At 44.5% G+C, this 22,396-nt stretch overlaps 1 protein-coding gene across 1 annotated transcript in view; it reads right to left on the bottom strand.

Annotated features, from left to right (window-relative positions):
- Positions 1-931: 931 nt before the first annotated feature.
- The window catches only part of CLASP1 (cytoplasmic linker associated protein 1), a 182,200-nt gene continuing 160,735 nt past the window's right edge, over positions 932-22,396 (bottom strand). The window contains exons 34-38 of the mRNA XM_062004923.1: positions 22,119-22,312; positions 20,693-20,821; positions 9,673-9,879; positions 6,723-6,839; positions 932-5,053 (exon numbers count right to left, since the gene is read on the bottom strand). Of these exons, the coding sequence (XP_061860907.1) occupies positions 4,967-5,053; positions 6,723-6,839; positions 9,673-9,879; positions 20,693-20,821; positions 22,119-22,312 (734 nt within the window). The 3' untranslated portion in view covers positions 932-4,966. The remainder of the gene's footprint in view (positions 5,054-6,722; positions 6,840-9,672; positions 9,880-20,692; positions 20,822-22,118; positions 22,313-22,396) is intronic.

Raw genomic sequence — 22,396 nt, 5'->3', positions numbered from 1 at the left:
TGTGAAAACATCTCCGCAGACACCAAGGTCAGTGGAGAAGGAGGGGGAGGAGGGTGCTTAGGCCCTTGAAAGAAAAGGCTCCCCTGTGATCTGTGGTGAGGACCATGGTGAAGCAGGTTGTCTCCCTGCAGTCCATGAAGGACCACCAGGAAGCAGAGACCCACTCACAGCCCATGGAGGAGCCCACGCGGGAGCGGGTGGGTGCCTGAAGGAGGCTGTGACTCCATGGGAAACTCACCCTGGAGCAAGTTTCTGGCAGGACCTGGGAGTCTGTGGGGGAGCTGCCCATGCCAGAGCAGGTTTGCTGTCAGGACTTGTGACCCTGTGAGGGACTCAGGCTGGAGCAGTCGGCACCTGAAGGACTGTTCTCCCAGTGGGTGACCCACGTTGGGGCAGGGTATGAGGAGCTGCCCCCATGGGAGGCCTCATGCCAGAGCAGTTCGTGAGAAGCTGCAACCCATGGGAAGATCCCACGCTGGAGAAGTTCATGGAGGACTGTGTTCTCTGGGAGGGACCCCACAGTGTAGCAGTGGGAAGTGTGAGGAGGCCTCCCCCTGAGAAGAAGCAGCAGCAAAGTCCATCTGTAATGAACTTACTGTAACCCCCATCCCCTCTGCTGCTGGGGGGGAAGGAAGGAGAGTCCTGGGAAGAGGAGGGGTGGGGAGAGGTGTTTTTAACATGGTTTTATTTTCTCACCTCCCTGCTCTTATTGTTCCTTTAATAAATCAAACCTTTTTCTCCCTAAGCTGAGTCTGTTTTGCCCGTGACATTAATTGCTGAGTGATCTCTCCGTCCTTATCTCAACTCACAAGCTGTTTGTTATATTTCTCTCTCTCCTGTCCAGGTTGGGAGGGGGAATGGTTTTATGACTTGGTGGACAAGACACCAGGCTAAACCACCCCAGCTTCAAAAGAAACCCAACTTGCACTGGTTCTAGGGCAAACTCAAAAGGTTTTATTTTAATTTTTTTCTTTTTTTTTTTAGCAAATTCTATCACGTAAATGTTAACAAAAAAAACCATCTGTACAATTGCCATGATACACTCAAAAGTGAAACAAATAAGATATAAATACAGATATGGATGTAACATGACAAAAGCGGAAAAAACGGAAAAGAAGAAACCAAAAATCCATGCGCATGAACACGGTGCCAAAGTCATTTCTCATGGCTGGCATCTTCCAGAGCGGGTTTTACTTCCCCTTTAAAACATCGTTAGCAACGTCCTGCTGTATACTACAAAGGTCTAGTTTTCTGTCCCTTAATATGTAATATTATGCTCGATAAATAAAGGGGTGGGGAGAAAAAGGTTCCGATGACAAAGATGCGAGTTACGTTACTGGTAACGGATTATTGGGTAAGCTAGGAATAAGCAATAGAAAAAGACAGTCTCGTATTGTATTGTAATCCAGGCAAGCACACATAGTGTACCTTAAGAAAAGCCACATGCCTCGATATTTCTGCACTACATGAGAACTACAGTACGTAGACCTGTGGGGTGGATGGAGCCGGTATTTGCCCATGCCCACGGAGCACTGGTGCAGCCAATGGCAGAAAAAACATCCACGTCGGAGAATTCGGCAACCTTGCAGCCAGGAGCCACTGTCTGCTGAGAGTTTGCTCCCATTCAGACTTTTAAAGCATGGTGGGCAAAGAAAATACACTTTTTTTTTTTTTTCTCTTTTTTTTTAAAGGTACGAAAAATTGAAGCCCTGCATCATGGGCAGCAAGAAAAAGAAAACCAAGAAAAGGCAGCTGCAGTAGGAGGCTACTGCTTGGAGAAGGTGAACACAAGCTTCACCGGTGCGGTGAGGCACTGCCAGCATGCAGAGCCTTCTCTCTGCAAGAGTGCGTGGACACTGTGGTTTGTAGACAGAGAGACCTTTATGCTTTGCTGAAGAGAACACAAAATGATTGTACAGCTCATTGAAGTCGGAACGCTGGAGATCAGAGAGGGTGACATTCGGAGTTAGCCCTTTGAGTACTTCAAAGGAAACGCACAGACACAAAAAAATAAGCAGGTTTATGTTCGACATACTAAACAACCCTCACTATGTACATGGTATGCAATGATTTATAAATACCTAAGCAGAATGCTTTCTACTGTGTACAGGTACAGCATACTTCTAGAGTACTCAAAGGATGAACAGTCCTCGACTGACTCACAAAACAAAATTAAGTAGCACGTGAATGAGCATCTGTTGACAAACAGAACGGGACCTGCTTCAGAAGGTGAGGCCGGGTTGTGCCCGTGGCATGGAGCAGCACAGGCCTGTGGGGCAGCTCAGGCCCGTGGGGCAGTGCAGAGCCGCAGTTCCCCCCGAGGACAGGCCCTTCCCTCCGGCTGCAGAGCCAGCACACGCGCCAGGGCCCCTTCGGGGACGTTACAGTGCGTTCACTCTCAGTGCATACTAACAGGATTTTATAAAATACTATATAAAGTCATTTGGGTAGGAATTCGATTCCTGGAGGTTTGCTACAGTGTGCCATTCAAAAAAAAAACATAACAAAAAACCCAAACCAAAAAAACCCAAAACCAACCCAAGAATACAACAAAACCCAAACAGCAAATGGTGATGGACAAAGCTCCATCTCGGCTGGGAGAGACTAATTGCTATGCTGACCTTCTGAACCCCAGAACTGGAACAGATGACGCTGAACTGAGATGAGGAGAAAGAGGCATCAATACTAAGCAGTTAGAGTACAAATTAAAAAAAAAAGAGACACAAAACAAACAGCAACATAAAAACAACCCCCCTCCTAAAAGTTGAAACAAGACAGCTAACTGCTGCCAACAAGTTGGCTGAATATTTCCTCAAAAGGGAAAATAAATGTGTGTTAAACTAAAATATTTGAATCATTAAAAAAAATTAAAAAGAATACTCTAACAAGCATACTGAAAGATGGTGAAAAGAAATGGTCCACAGAAAGAGGGACACCAGCAATGGGGCAGCCAATCCTACCTTAGGTGAGCCAGTGGGAAGACCCTGGGGGAAACCCCACCCACTGGGACGCCAGTTTCTCCTGCCATGGGAAAGATGAGGCATCCTGACAAACTCAGGAACAGTTCACCTCCTGTGCTCTCCCTTCAGCAAGGAAAGAGACTGTCGAGCTTTGCAGCCCAATCCTGCACAGTTCCCCCACCATTTCCCAGATCCGGGGACTGGGAGGGGAGCTGGCACCAAGTGTCACCTCCCAGCACAGCTCCTCAGGACTGAAGGACAATGGGGCTTTACCCTTTCCATTGCAATCCCTTGCTGCATTACTGGAAACTCTCCTCAGCATGGTATTCCTTTAGCTCCCCAAAGGGGATGTGGAGGGGGCTGGAGAGAGACTGCTGCACTGAGAGTAGCCAGGGAGCACACATCCATCCCTGCTGTAAGCTGCAGGTCTACCACCCTCTTGCATCACTGGCACTGGGGAAAAAACTCCACTTCTGATCCGTTGCAGGTTTCGGCAGGGGGATGACCTGCCCATCAGCCAGGATCCAGCCCAGGACCAAACACAGCACTGGCAACCTCCTGCTTCCCCCAGGTTACAGGCAGAGGCAAGGGAAGCTCACCCTTTGCCAACAGAAGGCTCTCCCTTTGGGAAAGGGTGGTGCCATGGGCATTCAACTGCTGTTGGTTTGGCTCTGGCTTGGTCCGTGTCATCAGGCTGCTGGAGCTACACCCTCACCCAGAGCACCCTGCTGGAAGCACTGCCCAACAAGGGCCCTCTGCATCACTCTGAAATGCAAAGCTCCCAGCAGGACTCTGCGTGGGACTGGCCAGGAAGAAGGAGGTTTCCAAAGGTAGCTAACAGCACCACAAGCTTTTCAGGCACAGGAAGGGAGCTGTGACAGGCAACCAGCACCATCCCAGCTGGCTCGGCAGGTGCTTCCATGGGGTCTTGCTGTTTAGTTTTGGATGCCTCTTCTGTCCTCTGGGACAAAAGCACAAAGGAGTTGTGGAAACAAAGCCCTTCACCATCCAACACCAGTGGGCCAGGTCAGAGCATCAGATCAGCCCTTTGACGCTACAGACTTCGAGCAAAATGAAGGTATCCTCCCAAGGCAGTGCTGAGCCACATCCCTGCCAGCTCCCACCAATACCCTCAGAGCCTAATCCAACCCTCACCTGCCAGACTCCAGCGGCCCACTCGCAGGCATCTGTCCAACAACTGGGACTCAAGTTCCTTTTGGGGAGTAACAAGTAATCCAGAGTCTTCTGAACATATGAAAGAGCCAAATGGGTTGTGAAGAGAGGAATATTTACACAGTCAATGAAGGGAGCAAGAGCCCACCTGTTTTGCACAGCACAGCTGGCTGCAGAGGGGTTACAGAGAAATCAGCCCATCAGAGGTCAGAACTATGTACAAAAAACTCAGGTGTTTAAAAAGAACTGACTGTTTCATTATTCACTTGATATCTCTCTGTACTAAAGCATCTGAGGCTGGAATCACAGCCACGTCTGCAAAGATCTCCTCACAGAGAGCTCTGCAGGTTAGGCAAGCTGCAACAGGGAGCAGAAAAAGAGAACCACAAGACTTGTAAGAGAAGGAGAACAAGCCAGAATGGCTGTGGCTGTGGGAAGAGAGCAGATAACTAGCACACAGAAACCAAAACTGGGTATGAACTAAACCAACAAGATTTGTTTGACCTTTATGTGTGTCCCGGTTCTTAGACTCAGTTTTAGAACGCTCACCTAAACATATTTATCCGAGATCTCAGCAGGCTATACAAATATGTTTAAGTAAGGCTTTCTGTTGTTCACTTTTAATGAAGACTGCAACACAGACCTTGTTTCCTTTACATTCAGTACCAGTAAGATTCTACATGAAAGCTTTTAAGGGACTAAAATACTGATTGCAATAAATATCTGCGTGGCCTCCTTGAGCTGATGGAGCGCGCCAGTGAAGAGTAGCAGAAAGGTCTCTGAGAGGCACCGTTGATTGCTTCTAAGTCTACACACATGTCCACATATCTCCATTAACTGTGCGTTGAAACATCTGAAGAGGAACTGCTGTTGCTGTTGGTAGTCTGGGCCCTCTTTATGTACAAGTTTAGTAGCTTCATCTGAAAGAAAGAAACAGAATAATAAATGAGGAGATGATGTCAGGACAAAGATGTGGACAGAAGTCAACTGCAAACATTACAACTTGCGTTCTGCAGAGAGCTCAGTTTTCAGGGAGCTGACACTGGACTCTCTGGAGAAGAAGCAGGAGCAAAGCTGAGGGTACTTCAGAATTACTTCCATGAAGTTACAGACAGATTTGAAGGGATTTAGAAAAACCTCTCATGTTTCACTTGACAGACTTTAACTGTGCCACCTGTCCTGGGCAAGTGGGATTCCCAAGGAGGCCAGTGGGGCTGCTGACACACCAGGAGCCACGGGCCCTCCTGGAAAACACCCTCAGCTCTCCATGCTTTTACCCAGCGTTCACTTTCAATGACATTTCAATATCTCCACTAACCCAGTACATCTAGTGAACTCCCATTGTTATGACTGTATACTTCCTCTGCATGGGTTTGTTTTTTGTGCCTACCACCTTAGCTCCAGATCCTGCCATGACTCATGCACACGTTTAACTTTAAACATGCAGGCAGTCTGAGTAAACCCAGAGAATTACTCACATGTTTATAGTTGGTTGTGGTGGACTAAGTCCACGGCACCTAGGATACTGGGATAATAATTTCTACAATGTTTTATAGGGAGATTTCCTAACTGCCCAAATACAATGAGGTAAACCTCAGCAATCACAGCTGTCTCTTTCTAGAGCAATCTGGAGGCACAAGTAATTAGTTTAAAGACTCGGTTCAAACAAAATCCAAGTGTCCTCAGTCTCAGGTTGTTTTGGTCTACACCACAGTTCCTACCCATGAAAGAAATGCTGCTTCAAAATAAAAGAATAAAGTCCTCTGAACTAAGTGGCTATTCATATGCAGAGGTTTACTTCAAAAAAACCCCATGCAGAATTCATCATAAAACTGCAGAGAAAGCTTGGCTATGATGACTTCAAACAGGAGACAAAAATCTTGTGACAGCTTCCCCAGCAGCTCTGAAAAGCAATAAAACATCACCCATCTCAAGATAAAATGCCAGTTCTTGTCTGAAGGACAGAGATAAATCAGGACTTGGTTTCACTTGTAGCATCATCTTGGAATTTTGCTGCTCATCTGACTCCAAGGCACAAAGTCCTTTGATGGGTCACTTGAGGAACACATTGCTATGGTATTAAAGAGTGAAGCTTTACGTGCATTTCCACCAGCCATATTCACATCCTGCTGCTGAGGGGACCTACCCTCCCATCCAGATCACCTGTGCAGCTGCAGAGCGGGCTGAAAGCTCACAAATGGGGATTGCAGATGTGGTTTTGAGCCAGAGCAGCTGCCCGATCCACCTCAGTGCACAGCCGCCCCGGGGATGCAGTACCGAAGGGACAAGATGAACATGGCTGCAGCGGGAAGGGCTCGCTTGCTGGCAGCTTGCAGTTACATACAACCAAACGCATCATGGAACCAATCTCTGAACCTCAGCACAATCTTCCTAGTGGGATTTCAAATGCTCACACTGCTGAGCAACTGTTGTGCTCTCCTAGTGCTGCTTGGGAGGCTGAGATAGGATTTAATAAGAGTACAGGGAACTTGACCCAGAGCTACCATGAAGCTGGCGGTCTTGCTGCGAGTAGTGCAAGCCATTCAGAGGGCTATTTTTAGAAACACCAGGGACACATTACTCTTGTACCTTGCTTCCTGTGAGTTGTGCGAGATGAGGTTTCAATTCTTCTCCAATTACTGAATATATTGCCACTAGGCAAAATACACTAGCTTTACGGACACTGCTCTCCGTGTTATCATAACCCTAGGAAACAAGGAAAAAAGGTCACAAGTCAAACAGCGCTCACCAACACCCTTGCAGAGCAATATACTAAAGAGTTGATGAACCCTTTGCAAGTGTAGCTAACCTGTCAGAAAGGCTCTGTTTAATGGAACAGTTTGCAACCTGAATACTCAGAGTGAAAGAATACAATCAACCAGTACAGCCTATTCCATTCCTTTCATTATTAGCTATTACTATCATGTTATGAGTTATTACTATCCTGTTATTTGTAGCATTAAGCAACAACACACAGTTTCCCAACATGAGCTTTAGGACTCTTTACACACTTCTGTGTCCAGTTCAGATAACCATTTGTTATTCTGGATGGTCAGGACTTCTTGGATGCTCCCAGATTGCCTTCAGAAAAGTCTCTCCTGACCCAGATCTAACCCAAAGGAAACCAGTCCTGCTCCTGAGGGCAAAGTTACACACAGAGATGCAGCAAAATGGTCTGATGGTTATATCACACAGAACATGAAAACCAGAACCATATTTTTTGAACAGATATGCTACCCAAATATCTCTTTGGACAAAATAGCTCTATGCAGGTCTTACAAAGTGCAAAAAATTATAGTGCTAGTCTGTTAGATCAACCGTCTCTGTAACCTGGAACTTTTTGACACCTATCAGGGTAGGTTATACCACAGAAAAGAACTTGCTGAAAGACCCATGTAGGTGTGTCAGATCTCTGGTAAATTCAGGAGAGCTCAAGCTAGGCACCAGATCACTCAGCAGCTGGTGACACCAGTCCTGAACTCAGGCAGGGATTCATCAGCCATGCCATGAGAAATGCAGATACCCTGCTCGCAGGGGTGGCTGATGTTGTAGCTGAGAGGCCAAAATACAGTCTGAAATAACAGCTTGCAACCTCAAAGGGCATTGAACTACAAAAGCAGGAGAATCATGTGAGTGCAGAGAAGCAACAAAATACAGACTGAGGTGGAAAAAAGGCTGAGCCTAGTCCCACAGCATAACATCCATGGAGACACAGTCAGGACACAGGGCTCTCTGGGGATCCCAATCCAAACTTATCCTCAACTTATCAGGTGCCTCTGCTTGACCTCGAGTTCCCCTGTGGGCCTGGCATTTTGCTTTTAGGTGCATCCCAAATTGCTCCCGTGGGGGCAGGCAGATCCTTGCGGTGTTGAGGCCCGAGAGGGCTGTGTGCTGGTGGGTGCTGAGCCAGAAGAGTCAGCTCCATATGTACCGACGGGACCATCACCCCACCTGTGGAATCACCAGCTTGCTCTTAAGGGACCAGCTGCTGCTTCTGGCATTTAATAACACAGCCCAATGCTTAAGAGCACGCACTCAGGAGATGACATGGGCTCAGAGCTCTCTTCAGCCTGAGAGTATTGAGATGCAGTGCATGGCCCAACTCTATCCCCTCAGCTCTGCGGGACCTAAGGCTCTGCATCAGGACCCACCCAAGCACTGTGACTACCCCCAGCCAAGCTCTTTTCTTGCATGGAGATCCCCATCTGCCATGGAGGCCACGGAGGCTGCTGAGATACAGGCTTTGGCCCATCCCACGTCTCTCCATCGCTCTACCAATACCCTCAGCACAGTAAGGAAGGACACAGGTCATCCCCTTCAGACACAGTCCTTCAGCCAGAAGCATCCCAAAATAATTCCCAAACACAAGGAGCAGATTCCTTCGATTACAATGAGTTTCTAAAGTGAGGAAACATCACTGTCAGCTCCAAGGTGACAAATGGCAAACGAGGCTCCAAAACAACGTCCGTCCTAAGACACAGAATTTAATAAAACAAATATAATTGTGTTTTTAAAGGCAAGTTGCTCCCAAAAGTTTCTGGTGCATTGAAGCTCCACTGTTCAGAATGTTGTCTCCAACAATTATGGCTGGAAACTTTTTACAACAGAAGTTGAGATCAATACAGAATTGTCTGATTCCCAGAAACTGCGATTTAAGAAAAGAATTGCAAAAGCTGACTCTGCAGATGGGATGAATGCTGGGATGCACAAGGGGAATTTCCCACTTTGCTCTTGTCCTTCCAACTTTTTGTGCTCACAATGAGGAGGCTTCTTTATCCCAGTTCTCCACTGAAGGCATACCCACCCAGACATGTCTCCCCAGTTACTTTGACTGATTTGTTCCTGTTGCAATCCCTCCCCAGTAAACACACACACATTCTCTCTCCTCCCTCGTCGCTACCTCCTCTTTATTTCCTTCTTGCTTGCAGGCTCATCCCAGCCCACTGGCACTGCCAGCTGCTTGTGCAGAACAGAGACAACACTGCTACAGCCAAAGCCAAAAGCTAAACTCACAATGTAAAACCAAGCCTTAGCACTGGCAAAAACAAAGCTCCCCACCCAGCCTGAGAGGGTTATGAAAGAGGCTGAATGAAGTCAGCAAGTAGTTCAATCCCAATTTCATAGAGAAAAGAGGGAAAGACTAGCCAGCTTGTTGGGATGCATATTCTAGTGCGAAGAACAATCAAAGCACAGAAGCTCAGCAGAATAAAAGGAGACTACAAGATGTATTGCTTGGGATTCACGGAGAGGACGTAAGACGTGGCTAACTCCTACTCTCAAGTGTGTTACGTGGCTGCTACCAGCTTATTTAGGAGTCAGGCCAAGGCATCTAATTATGGAACACACACATAAGATCTGAGTTTTCTTTTCCTTAGCTTCAAAAACTTAAAAAGCTCAAATATAAAAACTTTGAGGGACTGAAATGAATTTACCAAAATCAGGCCCCAGAGAGTCCATCATTCTCTCATAGGTCACAGACTTCACAAATTACTCAGTGGTGGTTTGTGCTCAGGAGCATCTGTGATATGGGTTTCTGTACCTGTAACAACCCAGGAATGATATCAGGAAGCAGCTGATGCAACGATTCTTTGGAAATCCTCTCAATGACTTTTGTCTGCATTTTGATGGCAGCTAAGTTGATTGGATAATCTGCAGTCTGAATGATGGGGCAAAGCACCTTGATGCATTGCTCTGGGTGGATGGAACTCGCCAGAGTGGAAGCAGCTTCTTCTGCAGCTCTGATGACCTGGAATGAAAGCAGAGAAAGAACTTATGTTCATGAGGTCACATGTCACAGCCAAAACCACCAACATGCACTAGGAGTAACTGGCAGGAAATGCTTGGGGATGTTCATTTGGAGACTCTGTCAAGAGGTGATAGACTCAGAGATTTCACATCCTTCACCTCCAGTGACACCTTTGTTCCAGCCAGTGTTAAAAAAATCTATCCTGTCTAGTGAAATTGTGTCAAAAGCTGTGGCTAGTCTGGTAGAGCTCCATGTCACCCAGGGCAGATAGGTACCCCACCCTAGAAGCAGCAAGAGAACATTTCTCCAGCCACCATCAAAGAACCTAAACCCACCAGCTTTGGCTTAATAGAAAATTTGTCTCCTTAAATATTAGAATCATAGATTTATCAAATATCAGGTTGGAAGGAATCTTAAGGATCATCTTGTCCAACTGTTATAGGCAAATGCAAGGCCTAGACAAGATGGTCAGCACTCTGTCCAGTGAAATCTTAGCATATCCCACATTGGAGAAGATGATCCCACATTGGAGAAGATGAATGACAGCATTGCACCTTTCAGTGCTCATCTCACCCAAGGAGTGCTTGGGTGCCCAGGCTGATGCTCGTGGGCCTGCACAGACTTGTATTGCCATTTCCCACCCAAACTCTACTGTAATGAAACCCGGGCTACAGACACAAACAGGCTTTGGAGTGGCCCTGACCAGGCAGCAGTGCTCTCAACACATCTAACCACTAGGGAAGCACTGGGATCACTGTACAATGTGGGAGGAAGAACACATGGGAACAGTGGTGGCAAGCACCTTCTGCAAGTAGCCCACACTGTAAAGTGGTCACATGAAACAAGGGGGATCCTGAATTCAACTCTACTCTTACCCTGAGGGAAGGCAAAGTCAAAACTTTCACCCTCTTCCCCAGCGGGTAGGACAGGTAGCTGACAGAAGATTGTGATCTCTCTTCCCATAAGAGTTTATTCATTTTACATTCTGCAGTAATTGAATTAAAAAAACAGGATGGGAAGGCACTTTTTAGTTCATTTTTTTTCAAGTGCCCATGCTAATTGTCAGGCAACAAAATGAAGCTTCCTCTTGGTTGCACTCTTCCTGGCACAAATCACACACTCTTTGCTCCCCATGTCACTATTTCAGTACAAAAGATGGGGGATGCTTTTTTTGCTCATCTTATCTCACTCTCTTCTTCTTAGGGCTTACTTTTAAGGGAGGGTAAATCCTGAGTGGACAGAGATGCCCTGTGGGCAAACTTAAATCCAACATCTCAACTCCAAGAAGAAAGAAGCATTCACGAATTCTCATGCTTAGGATCTCCCAGGCAGATCCTAGCTCTGAGCCCAGGAGTACTAACACAGCCTTTCAAGGCAACCTCTCTTTCCTGACCATGTGGGAAGCTCATCCAGTCCTCCCATCCTAAGCTGGACCACCTGGGGCTGTCTGAAGTCGATACTTTGAAACCAGCACTAGGAAATGTGGCCAGGGAATAGTGAAAAAAGCAAGTAAATCAGACCACAAGTCTCCCATCACTTTGACTGAAGACATAGCTGCTGGATTCCCCTCCTTCCCCTCTTCCACACACTGTCATGGTATCAAACTCAGGGATTTCTATTTGACTAAGGAAACCCATAGGCAGATGTACCTCTATCAAAGCCTCAAGAGAATGTGAGCCTTCAGTATTTTTAGGTAACTACTGCAGATAATGTACAAACCAGAAGCATCTAAAAGCCTATCTCTGTCCTCCCTAGGACAAGAATGTCTCCCTGCCTGGAATACAAAACATCTTCCAGAAAGGTTTAATTGATTTTGAAGATAGCAGCAATGAACAGTGACCAGAAGAGACCACCTCCCTCTACAAAGCCTGTCCTTAATCTTCCACTCATGCTGGCAGCTACCTCCCTGAGACAGGAGTGGCCACAAGGTATTGTGTACCCAGGAAAAAATAAAACTCATCCATTTGGCTCTTGGTATCCATATTCCAAAAAGAATGGCAATCCACAATGTGGTCAATATTAAAAAGATTTCATCCTGAAAGATGTGTGAATTAGCATCCAAGCAAAACAGAACGATTGTTTTCCCACTTCCAGCAAGTTCTCTTTCACCTATACTTTTTTGCAGGCTCCTCTTCCATTTCACACATGAGAAAGTTAATACTTTTCCATGTAAGCCAGTACTAGCTTAGGAGGAAGCACTATGTAACTTTGTTGAGAAAAGAGAGCAATACTTGAGTACTTAAGGGAAACCTAATGCAATGCTTTGGAACTGTGGTGTTGAATTGCTGGAGTGGATAAATTCAGGAGCTTCCAAGAGGTTTCCTTTAAAGGAATTCACTTCTTGGCACTGTAACTTTTCATAGAATTGTAACATTTGGAAAAGACTTTTAAGATCATCAATTCCAACCACTCACCTCACACTGCCAAGCCCATTACTAAGCTAAACCATATCTCTCAACACCTCATCTACGCCTCTTTTCAATATCTCCAGGGATGGTCACTCCTCCACCTCCCTGGGCAGCCTCTGTCAATGCTTAACAATCCTTTCAATGAAAAGGTTCATCCTAATCTCCAATCTAAACCTCCTATGCTACAGCTGGAGCCCGTTTCCTCTTGTCCTATCACCTTGACCCTCACCTTGCTACAACCTCCTTTCAGGTAGTCGCAGAGAGTGATCATGCGTCTCTTCAGCCTCCTCTTCTCCAGGCTAAACATCCCCAGCTCCCTTGGCTGCTCCTTATCACACTTGTTCTCCAGACCTTTCGCCACCTTTGTTGCCCATCTCTGGACACACTCCAGCACCTCAATGTCCTTCTTGTAGTGACGGTCCCACAACCGGACACAGCTCTCAAGGTGCAGCCTCACCAGCACCAAGCACAAGGGGACAATCACCAACTTGTCCCTGCTGACCACACTATTTCTGATCCAGGCCAGGATGCCATTGGCCTTCTTGGCCACCTGGGCACACTGCTGGCTTATGTTCAGCCTCTGTCAATTAACACCCCCACTAAGTCCTTTTCCACAAGACAGCTCTCCAGCCACATTGGCTTTCAAAGTGATGAAATACTGCTGCCATCAAGCTTTCCACAAACAGTGCAGTAGACTTCGAGAGCCCAGATATCTTGTAATCAATTGAAGATTCACGAGCAAGTTGCTAGCTAAAAAAACCAAAAAACCTAGCCTAAATATTTGGACATGGGCTGCTCAGAATTTTGCTTTGCAACACCATCAAATATTGTCAAGTAAATGTTTTCACAGACACTCTGAGAAATAAAAGCTTGACTAGATCACAACTTACTCTTGGTCAGACTAAGATCTCAAATACACTACTGTAAGCTTTGAGACAGGAGTAGGTAGTAATACTGTGCTTCAGCTCTGCATCCTATGTGCATGAAGTTTAAAATGCATGTTAAGTTGCACGTGTAAGGCAAATGTATGAGCCAAAACCTTTCTTTACAAGCCTGTTGCCAATTCCACATGTAAGGGGTTAAGATAAAGCTGAAAATTTTCACTGAACCAGCCAGGGTTCCAACAGCAACAGAGGTTTTGTGTATTTTGTGCACCATAAGGTCAGCAAGAAAAGTTGTAAAGGTGCTAGATTTATTTATGCCCCTGCAAGCCCTCCTTCTAGCAAAGCTGTCCTTTTCTAGCAAGGATCTGGCCACATTTGCACAGCAGTCGGGTATTTCACATCCCTTCTCCATGAAGCGTCTTCCCTCTGGACACAGCAGGACGTGGCACACGTGCCCAGTAGGCTTCCTGCTGATATTAGCTTGTAAATGTGGCAACACCAGGGAGGCTTCCAAGTCTTCCGGGAGCACATCTGGCAGAGTCTGCATCTGAGCCACACTTCAGCAAGCCCCTTAAGCATATGTTTAATAACAAGCTCAAGCCTCACTGACGTCAACGGGAGTCAGGCGTGTACTTACATGCTTGCTTGAATCAGAACCTCTGCAGGTAACTAGCTCCTGGCTTCCTTGGAAATGGCTGGGAGGGGACAGGGTGTAGGAAGAGGTAGGGCTCAGCTGAGAGTAAGCCAAAAAAGACAAGCTCATCCCTGCCAGCACAGAACGCCAAATGCCACCATTCTGCAGTGCAAGTACCAGCCCCATCCAAAAGCCTTTCCTTCCAGCTTTGGCAGAAGAAAACATTCAGCCACCCAGACTGCACAGCCCATGAGGGAAAACACAGCTCTGAATGTTACACAGCATGCTCAGAGTCCCACTCACCTGGTAATGCCAGGGAAGTCAGCAGCATTTCCACAGAGAGGGAAGTGTGTTATCAAAAGATACAAACTGCCAGGCCATTTGGCAACAAGAGCATGCAATCATAGCAGAGTTTAGCTAAGAGATTTTGCCGTGAGGCACAACACTTTTGTCTTGCATGTTATACATACCACACAATATCAAAAACATCAAACATCTATTTTAATTGGGGCTTTAACCGGACCAGTAGGGTGAAACAACCTTACAATGAGTGGCTGAAAGGAGCAAGTAGCATCAAGGAACAAGTCTTCCTCCCATCTTTGGAGGTAAGATCAACAGATACACACTGGGAAGTGACAGGAATGGCTCACACTAGCAGCAGATACTACAAAGAAGTAGTGGATATGAAAGGCATCCTTTAAATTCAAGAAAAAGAAAAGGTGTTTTATGCTACACTCTCAGACTGGGCAGCTAACTGTCCAAAGAGGATTAAAAATCAGACAAGCTTACTGAAGAAAAAACACAAAGGCCAAAATCCAGAGGGGCAGGCAGAAGCATTAGCAGGGGAAGGGTGTAAGCTTCAGACCACTGGAGGGAGTGAGTCTGTCCTCAGAGAAGCATCGTTGTATGCCTGTTTCTTGCTAGTCACTGCAAGGTAAGGTAGCAAGAAAAGTAAACTTGATATCTGACCAAATATAATTATTCTCAGTGATCTCAGAAATAAAAAACCTCCTAGCAAAGTCATCAAGTGATGATGGTACCTGGAACAGACAAGTTCAAAAGGATGGCAAAGAAGCAAGAATAGAGAGAGCCTGCAGTGTTTTAATAAAACACAGACATTAAGCTGTGTGTAAGGTATGTCACAAACGTGATTCTACCTCCCAGTAAAAGCTTAGAGCAAACCATAACTTAACTGGATAGTTCAATACCATTCAACACATGGCAGGTGAGCCCAGGAATGCAGATCTAAAAGATAGCACTGCCTTAAAGAAGCAGGTTGTCTTCCTTTCTAAATGCTTGCTTACCATACACTCTACACACTAGAGACTGGATTCTGCTGGAGTAACACAAGCTGTGTTTGCTGGTGGGTTCCTTGAAACAACCCATTTGTGGGGCATTGAGACCTTTCCAGTCAGTCTTCAAAGAGAGAGAACAGTTACACTTCCACTCTTTACTTTAGGGAAGGAATCATATTCACATCCATGGAGCCAGAGAGATACAGCACACAGATAAGCTCTTCACCTCCAACAATGTCTTCCTTATTGTTTTAAAGGAGTAAACCTTAGAATAACAGGTTAGGCAGACCCAGGAACAAGCACATGAAATGCTTTCTGATTTCAATGGGAGGGGATATGCTGATGTGCAGGATTAGGAAAAGGTGTCCAAGGCAGCCACACAGATCCCTTTCTTTCAAAACAAAAGCACATCCATGTTCTAAAAAATCTGCTGGGCCATTCACATTGGTTTACCTGGTTCACAGTTCACTGAAACCATGAGATCCTGTTTGCTTAAGACAGCCAGAACCAAGCCTTCATCTCTTCCATTTAATTTCTCCTACTCAGCTTTTACTCTCAGTGCACTGCAGATGTTGCTTGCTGCCCAGTGGCTGCAGCAAGCTGCTTGCCTGTGGTAATCTGCTCTTGGTCAATATGCAGCAGCTTTCTGCTTTGAAGAGACAAGCTAGTAGCAAATAAGGAAAGAAAACTATTTCCTGACTCACCTAAGGCAGAACATGGTTAACAGACTACACAGGGCATCAGTGTAACACTCTGGGCAGCATTTGTACACCCAGGTGAGAGCTGTATGTAGGACCATCTGGACCACCTTATCATGATTGCTAGTGCGCCATCTCTTCAGAAAATCAGAGAGGGTGAGGCAGTGAAGGTAAAACCCCACTGAAAACTTAGAGGCTTTCTAAGCTACTGTGAAAGACAGGGTGCTAGAGAAGTTCATTAAGCAGAGGAACAAGGTTCTGCTTTTGAGCAAACACATGGCTATGTTTTAAAGCCAATTCTTGCCATCTAGAGGTGGTTACTTAAAGCCTGCATAATCTAAGCTGCAGGGGATGGAGGCTTACAAATACCTAACCAGGCAAACTCCCATCCCTGAAGGCTTTACAGTCTGATCCAGACAGGAACAAACAATTAAGAACTTGGTTTCAAAGCAGGAAGTGGATTCAGCAATGGGGAGTGCTAAGCAAATGAAAAAACACTGTGATTCTTACAAAGGATTCAGGGGAGATGAAGTAGATTAGACTGCTCCTGTGCACTAACTATTTGAAGCATGTTGGGAATTAGAAAAAGTACTTAAATATATACTGTGAAACAAACAACTGCCAAGATGCAACACTTGGCAGCCTCTAGCATGGACTACTTATCAATTAACCTTAAAGACTTGTGATCATATAGTGCTTTTTTTCTTTAGGAAGCTATATTTTGCAGAAACCTACACAGATCATATCGTCACCAGGACATATGCAAATCGACTTATAAATGTCAGAAGCCAATCTAAAAGCACCTCAGCAAGATGGTAAGGTGGTAAGTTAAAGGATAGCTCTTTTAGAGGGTTACAGCAAAGAATGTTACAGCCCAATATGCTTCTGGACCTTCTGATTAAAAAAAAAAAAGACCAAAATTAGAAATCTAAGACATGACACAATCACCTTTCCTCACATGTAGAAAACATGCACCAGCCAGGTCTATAGGCTTAGTTGCAGAGAAAAACAGAGGCAGAGACAGAAGTGGGGAATTAGCTATCCTATGAGTCTCACTTTGTAACTGTTCCTCAAACTTATGAACTATTTCTGTTGTAATATACTCAATAAGAAGAATTTATACTCATTTTGCTGGTATGAATCTGAAGCAATGTCACATCAGTGGTATTAGGTCAGCAGACAGCTGCTTAGTTATGGGTGAGTAAGTACACTGGAACAAATGAGTTAATACTAACTAATTGGCAACAGAAAGATGGTTCTCTTCCAAATAACTCCAAACAAAGAGTGATAAAAATCAACGAGATTTAATACCATCCACGACTTCAGTTACGTTCTAACGCTCCACAAGTAAGTGAAAGGCATTTACATGTCAACCCCCATAAATATTTAGGGTTGTGACTAAAGCAGGCTTGACTCTTCACATCACCCCATTTAAATCAAAAGCATTGAATAGACTGTTATCCTACAAACAGTGTAAAAAAAGGCTGAAGGTAAAAAACCATGCAAACTACATATAGATGCCAGTCCAGAGTCTTCTAGTCTGTAGCCCAAGGTTACATTAATTTTGAATCCTTGTTGAGGTCTGTGCTTTGCCAGTCTCCTGCATTTGCACTCACAAGCTGCACTGCAGCATTCAAGTACCAAGTTTTCTTCTACTGTGTCCCTGGAAAGAGAACTGGTGCTCTTAGCTGTGCTGCTCCACTGATCCTAGACCTTGCCTTCAGCGACAGAAGGCAGAAGAGTTCTGGCCATGGCAAAGATCCAACTGTCTAAAATCTTCTGCTTGGACTTGGAAAACAGTCAATTATCCAGGTATCCTAAAATATCTAACTATGCTAACACTACTTCCATACTTCCAATTATATAACCTGGAATAAAACCTCACACCCTCTTTGTTTCAATCAATCTTTAACTAGATATTGGTACTTAATTGGAGGAGAGGGTGATATTTGCTGATATTTGTGGTCAATGCGTTGGTTATAATTTGTTGTTGGATCCCTTCTGGCCATGCTGAACAGCAGCAGTATTGGAATTTGGGTAGACAAATGGACCTTTTTGATTTCCCAATGGCTTCTTGGAAACAGTGCCCAAGACTAGCAGTTCTGTGCTCTGCTCCTCTTCGAACTCTCTTTGCTTGGTGACTTTGGGTTGATTCTCCATAATGGAAAACGTGAGCAATAACTTGGGGCAATTAACGGTCCTTGTGCTGAAGAGGAAACTCAGGTAAGAAAGACTGGAACAGATACACCTCATTCTAAACAATAATTTAATACTAACTTCTATAGCCTGTTGCAGACCAAAGGATCTCAAACCAGGATCATGTCTGTTTTCTATTACAAGGCAGCAACATCCCAGACACATAACAAACCCTGGAGTGATATCCTATCAAGGCATCACTGCAACAAGGATTAACACTTTGTAGTGTTAATCACATCATACAGCATCTCTCCTTGAAATAGTGTTTACAGTCTAGAGGAAGATTTTACTTCATGTTGTCTAAGGCCTCTGCCTTTACCATTGCTCTGATTTAGTGAAAAAGAAAACTGTACAATAGACTCTCAGGTCTTCCCTTTCCTTTTTCAGCTATTCTTTGAAAATGCCCTTCAGTCACCAACGGGTGAATCTTCACCTAATCTCCTGCTTAGGGAGATCAAATCAAAGGGCAGTCCCTCCAACCCTCCTAGAGAGAGCAGCACTGCAAAGTCAGCAGGGAGAGAGAGCTGGAGGGCCACCACAGAATGGGAACTTGTGACCTTCTGGCCCAGGGCTACAAGTTTGACCAACTGTGCTACGTCCCAATGGACTCTCAGTTAATTTTTCACAGACTTAACAGAATCAGCAAGCCTCAGCTACAGGTAAAAATACCTAAAGCATATTCCCAGGTATATCTTTAGCCTAGCTCATGTAGATACCCAAGTGCAGGTTGGGAAACCTTTCTTAGCTTCATACTGGTTGATATTCTCAAACTACTGACAGACAGATGATGCCTTTCATGGGCTGCATCCTGGTTCTGAAAGTCCCATTGACATGAGGATCAGAAAACAAACATGTATAGAATAAAAAAATCCCACACCAGTGCTGCCACTTAATACAGCTGTGCACACAACTTTTAGCAACAGACAGCAAAATAGATTCCTGGTTTTGGAATCTATTTATGTTATTTATTTGTACTATTTAACAGATCCCTGCAGCATCCTGTCATAACAGCTATCACCCAAAGGTCTTGTTGCAGCAGTTGTAAATACGATCCATTTAAATTACAAAGATGCTACACAAAACCATTGTAAATTAAAACCATGCTATGTACAGCACAGCAGTTACTTTCTGATGGTAATACAGCTCTTCTATAAAGTAGTGCCAGAACTCACATCCCTTCATTCCTGGCTTCTACTTCACTCTCTCTCTAGCAGACTTAACTCTTCTCTGCTTTTCCTCAGGAGGCACCTCATACAAATCCTGAAGAACCCTTCCATACCACAAGCACTGAAGAATACAACATTGGGGAGATGACGCATGGAGTGTCATGTTTTCAACATCCTGCCTGATTTCTATGAAGCCCACCAGTCCCACAAGGACAGTGACTTTCAAGGGGCACTAAAACCAATGCCAGAGACAATCTGGAAAAGTCTTGCTAGAAATGGCAGTTTTGGAGGACTCAAACTACAAAGGGCACTGAGTCAAGGTGAGCTGAGAAGTATGCAACCAGGAAAACTTGCCAATAAAAGGCACTCCTTCAGAACATAATGTTTTGTCTGACTGCTTTATCGGGAAATCAATTTACAACTGCCTCTTATTACTCTGAACTGAAAATGACAGGAGTGCAAAGGCTCTAAATCAAGGAGAGGAAGGCAGGCAGAGCACAACACTCCTCATTCACTACAGGACTAAACATTTTCTACTTTTGCATTTTAGAGGAATCCAGTCTGATATTTTCTTTCCCTGAGGGTGTTTTCTTGTTTTGATTTGTTGTTTTGATTTTTAAACAGCATAGTTTCTGCTACACATAGCTAACATAACCTTGTGCCAGTCATGCAGTGCTCTGGAGCAGTCTCATCTATACAATAACCTTTTATCATGGCCAACGCTCTCCAGAATGAGATGCCTAAAGTTGTCAGTTTAGGATAAGCCTGATGCAGAGAAGAATTAGGTGTCTTAGATTTCAAAGCAAGGACTTTGGTAATGAAGATACTACAGACACAGAGAAATTCATGTGGCACCTTCCAAGTTTAGTTCAAACTTGCAATATGCATTAAAAGATGCAGCCTGGTGGTCACTCTACAAAGATGGACTTGAAGGTAATTTGATCTGCTTCAAATGTTATCATCATCGCTTTTTACTTTTGTTTTACTCCAGAATAATACTGTTTTACATACAAGTTCTCTCACAAAAGGAAAATGCAATTAAACCTTCCCCTTTGCTTGTTCCTCTGCTCCAGCCTCCTTTCAATGGCACAGCCTCTTTGTCTATTTTCTCCTGTTCCTCACCCATTCCCAGTTCCGCAGTGTAACCAAATCTCACCATACAAGTTTCACACACAGTTCTGCGTGAACATGGGCTTTGTGTTCTCCAGCACACTCCCTATCCTTACCCATACAGATGGGGAGAGCACAGTGCCTTCAGTGTGCTCCACAAAACTATGAAAAATGCACTTTCCAATCCAAGGTCTCAGCTTCTCCCAAAATGAGCAAAGAATTCCTGGGAAGCTAATAAACAGCTGCCTACAGTTCCAGATAGCTCCCAGTACACTTACAGAGACTTACTTGGCAGACTTAATATCAATTTGTTCTCCTGCCAAGATGAGTCAGTGAGTTTGCCCATTAAGTCTCACAGGTCCTGCATTTCTTTGGCAGGTCCATGTTGCTTTCCCAGTAGCAACACTGACAGGCTCACTCACCTCCTTGTGGGAATCCTTATGTGCTTCCAGTGTTTTCATGATAGTCAACTCCGCATAGTTCTTAAACCTGGCTGGCTGGTTCCGTAAGATCTCTCTCAGGACCCGCAGTGCCAGGGCTCGTATTGAATGCTGTGTGGCAAGAGAAAGTCACGTTAGGAAAAGTCACTTCTCAAAACTGTCATCTGAAGTTAAACCTCCTGGCTTCCAATGCCACCAGAAATCATGTATCACTCTACCAGCTCTGGTGGAATAAGTGGTGTTACCAATACAATTAAAATTCAGAACTGGACTCCTTGCTTTGTGCAAAAATTCACGTTAAACAACTGTTGTCACAGACACAAGAAAGAATTATAATGACTCTACATTGTTAAATTCCATACTCTTTTGGCAACAAAGTACAAATTTGTACCCAAAAGTCTGCATTACATGAATCTACGAAGAAGCTCAGATCATATGTATTTTACCCTTCCTCTTTTGTCAGGGTTGGCAGATATATATAGCTGAGCTCCATTCACACAACAAAACTGTTTCTTGTATATTAAAGCAGTAAAATCGACCTCCTTCCTGTCACTATCCCTACATTGCTGGAGAATTAAAAGTTCTGAGAGCACACTAAATACTTTATAAGAGGTGTAAGAAATGCAATGAATTTTGAATCAGATGAAACCAAAAAAGAGGAACTGTGAGTGCTTTGGAGCCTAAATATTATAACATTCAGATGAAGCATGGCTCTGATGTGAAGGCACAGCAGGGTACTGAGCCTTTACCAAATATCACTGTGCTGCAAGCTGAACAAACAGCCCCAAGTGGAAAACGTACAAGTCTAAGCTGTAAATTATCACTTGAACAACCATCAAATGTAAAACTGTGATAATAACACAGCTCTTTTTTTCAATACTTCAAAACAAGTTGTCCTATAAAAGCAGGATGTTCTTGACATTTTTGCAAGAGACAGAGTTCTATCCCACGAGATCTAACAGTCTTGATCCTTAAACCACATAGGGGGAAAACAATAATCTATTCTAGGGACCTTTACTCTCCTTCTTTTCTGGGAATGTGTATGAGATAGTTAAGAGCTTGTAACTTCATTCTAACTCAGAAGGGAACAACTTTTTAAACCTTATAAGTTTTTGTGCCAGATAACTTATTTTCTGATTCTAGTTCAATTTCCTAGTTATCTGTTACTAACACTCTGGAGGGAGGGGGGAAAACTGAGACACCTCAGAGTATCTTAACATTGATCACTGAACACGCTGAAAATGAAAGCAGGGTTGACAACCATCAACATTAAAAATGAGCAGCACAGCATCACTGATGAGATGCTCTACAATTGCAGGAGGCTTCACTTAAACTAGCATGGAAGAGCTATCCCCCTAGATAGAGCAATCTATAGGAGAGGTAAGACAAAAATAAATCTACATCTCACATCTTTGTCTCCAAGCGTTTCGAGCAGCAAGAGCAGAATAGTTTTGAAATGTTCCTCCCAAACTCCGAGATTGTCCTCCCTTGTGATCTTCAGCAGTTCCAGGAGAGCTCCTTTCCGCTCCTCCACCCGCTCATTGTGGTTGGAGAGCTCTTTCAGAAGATCAGCCACCAAATCTGAATGGTCAATGGGTACTTCTAGGACAAATGGCAGCAAATTATTTGGGGAAGTAGGAAAAAAGACCAAAGATGCCAAGATTACTAACCTTTTACAGAACAAAG

This window comes from Colius striatus, chromosome 11, assembly GCF_028858725.1.
Source record: "Colius striatus isolate bColStr4 chromosome 11, bColStr4.1.hap1, whole genome shotgun sequence".
Lineage (NCBI taxonomy): Eukaryota > Metazoa > Chordata > Aves > Coliiformes > Coliidae > Colius > Colius striatus.
Note: the sequence above shows the minus strand (reverse complement) of the source record. Positions and strands in the feature narration are given on the sequence as shown.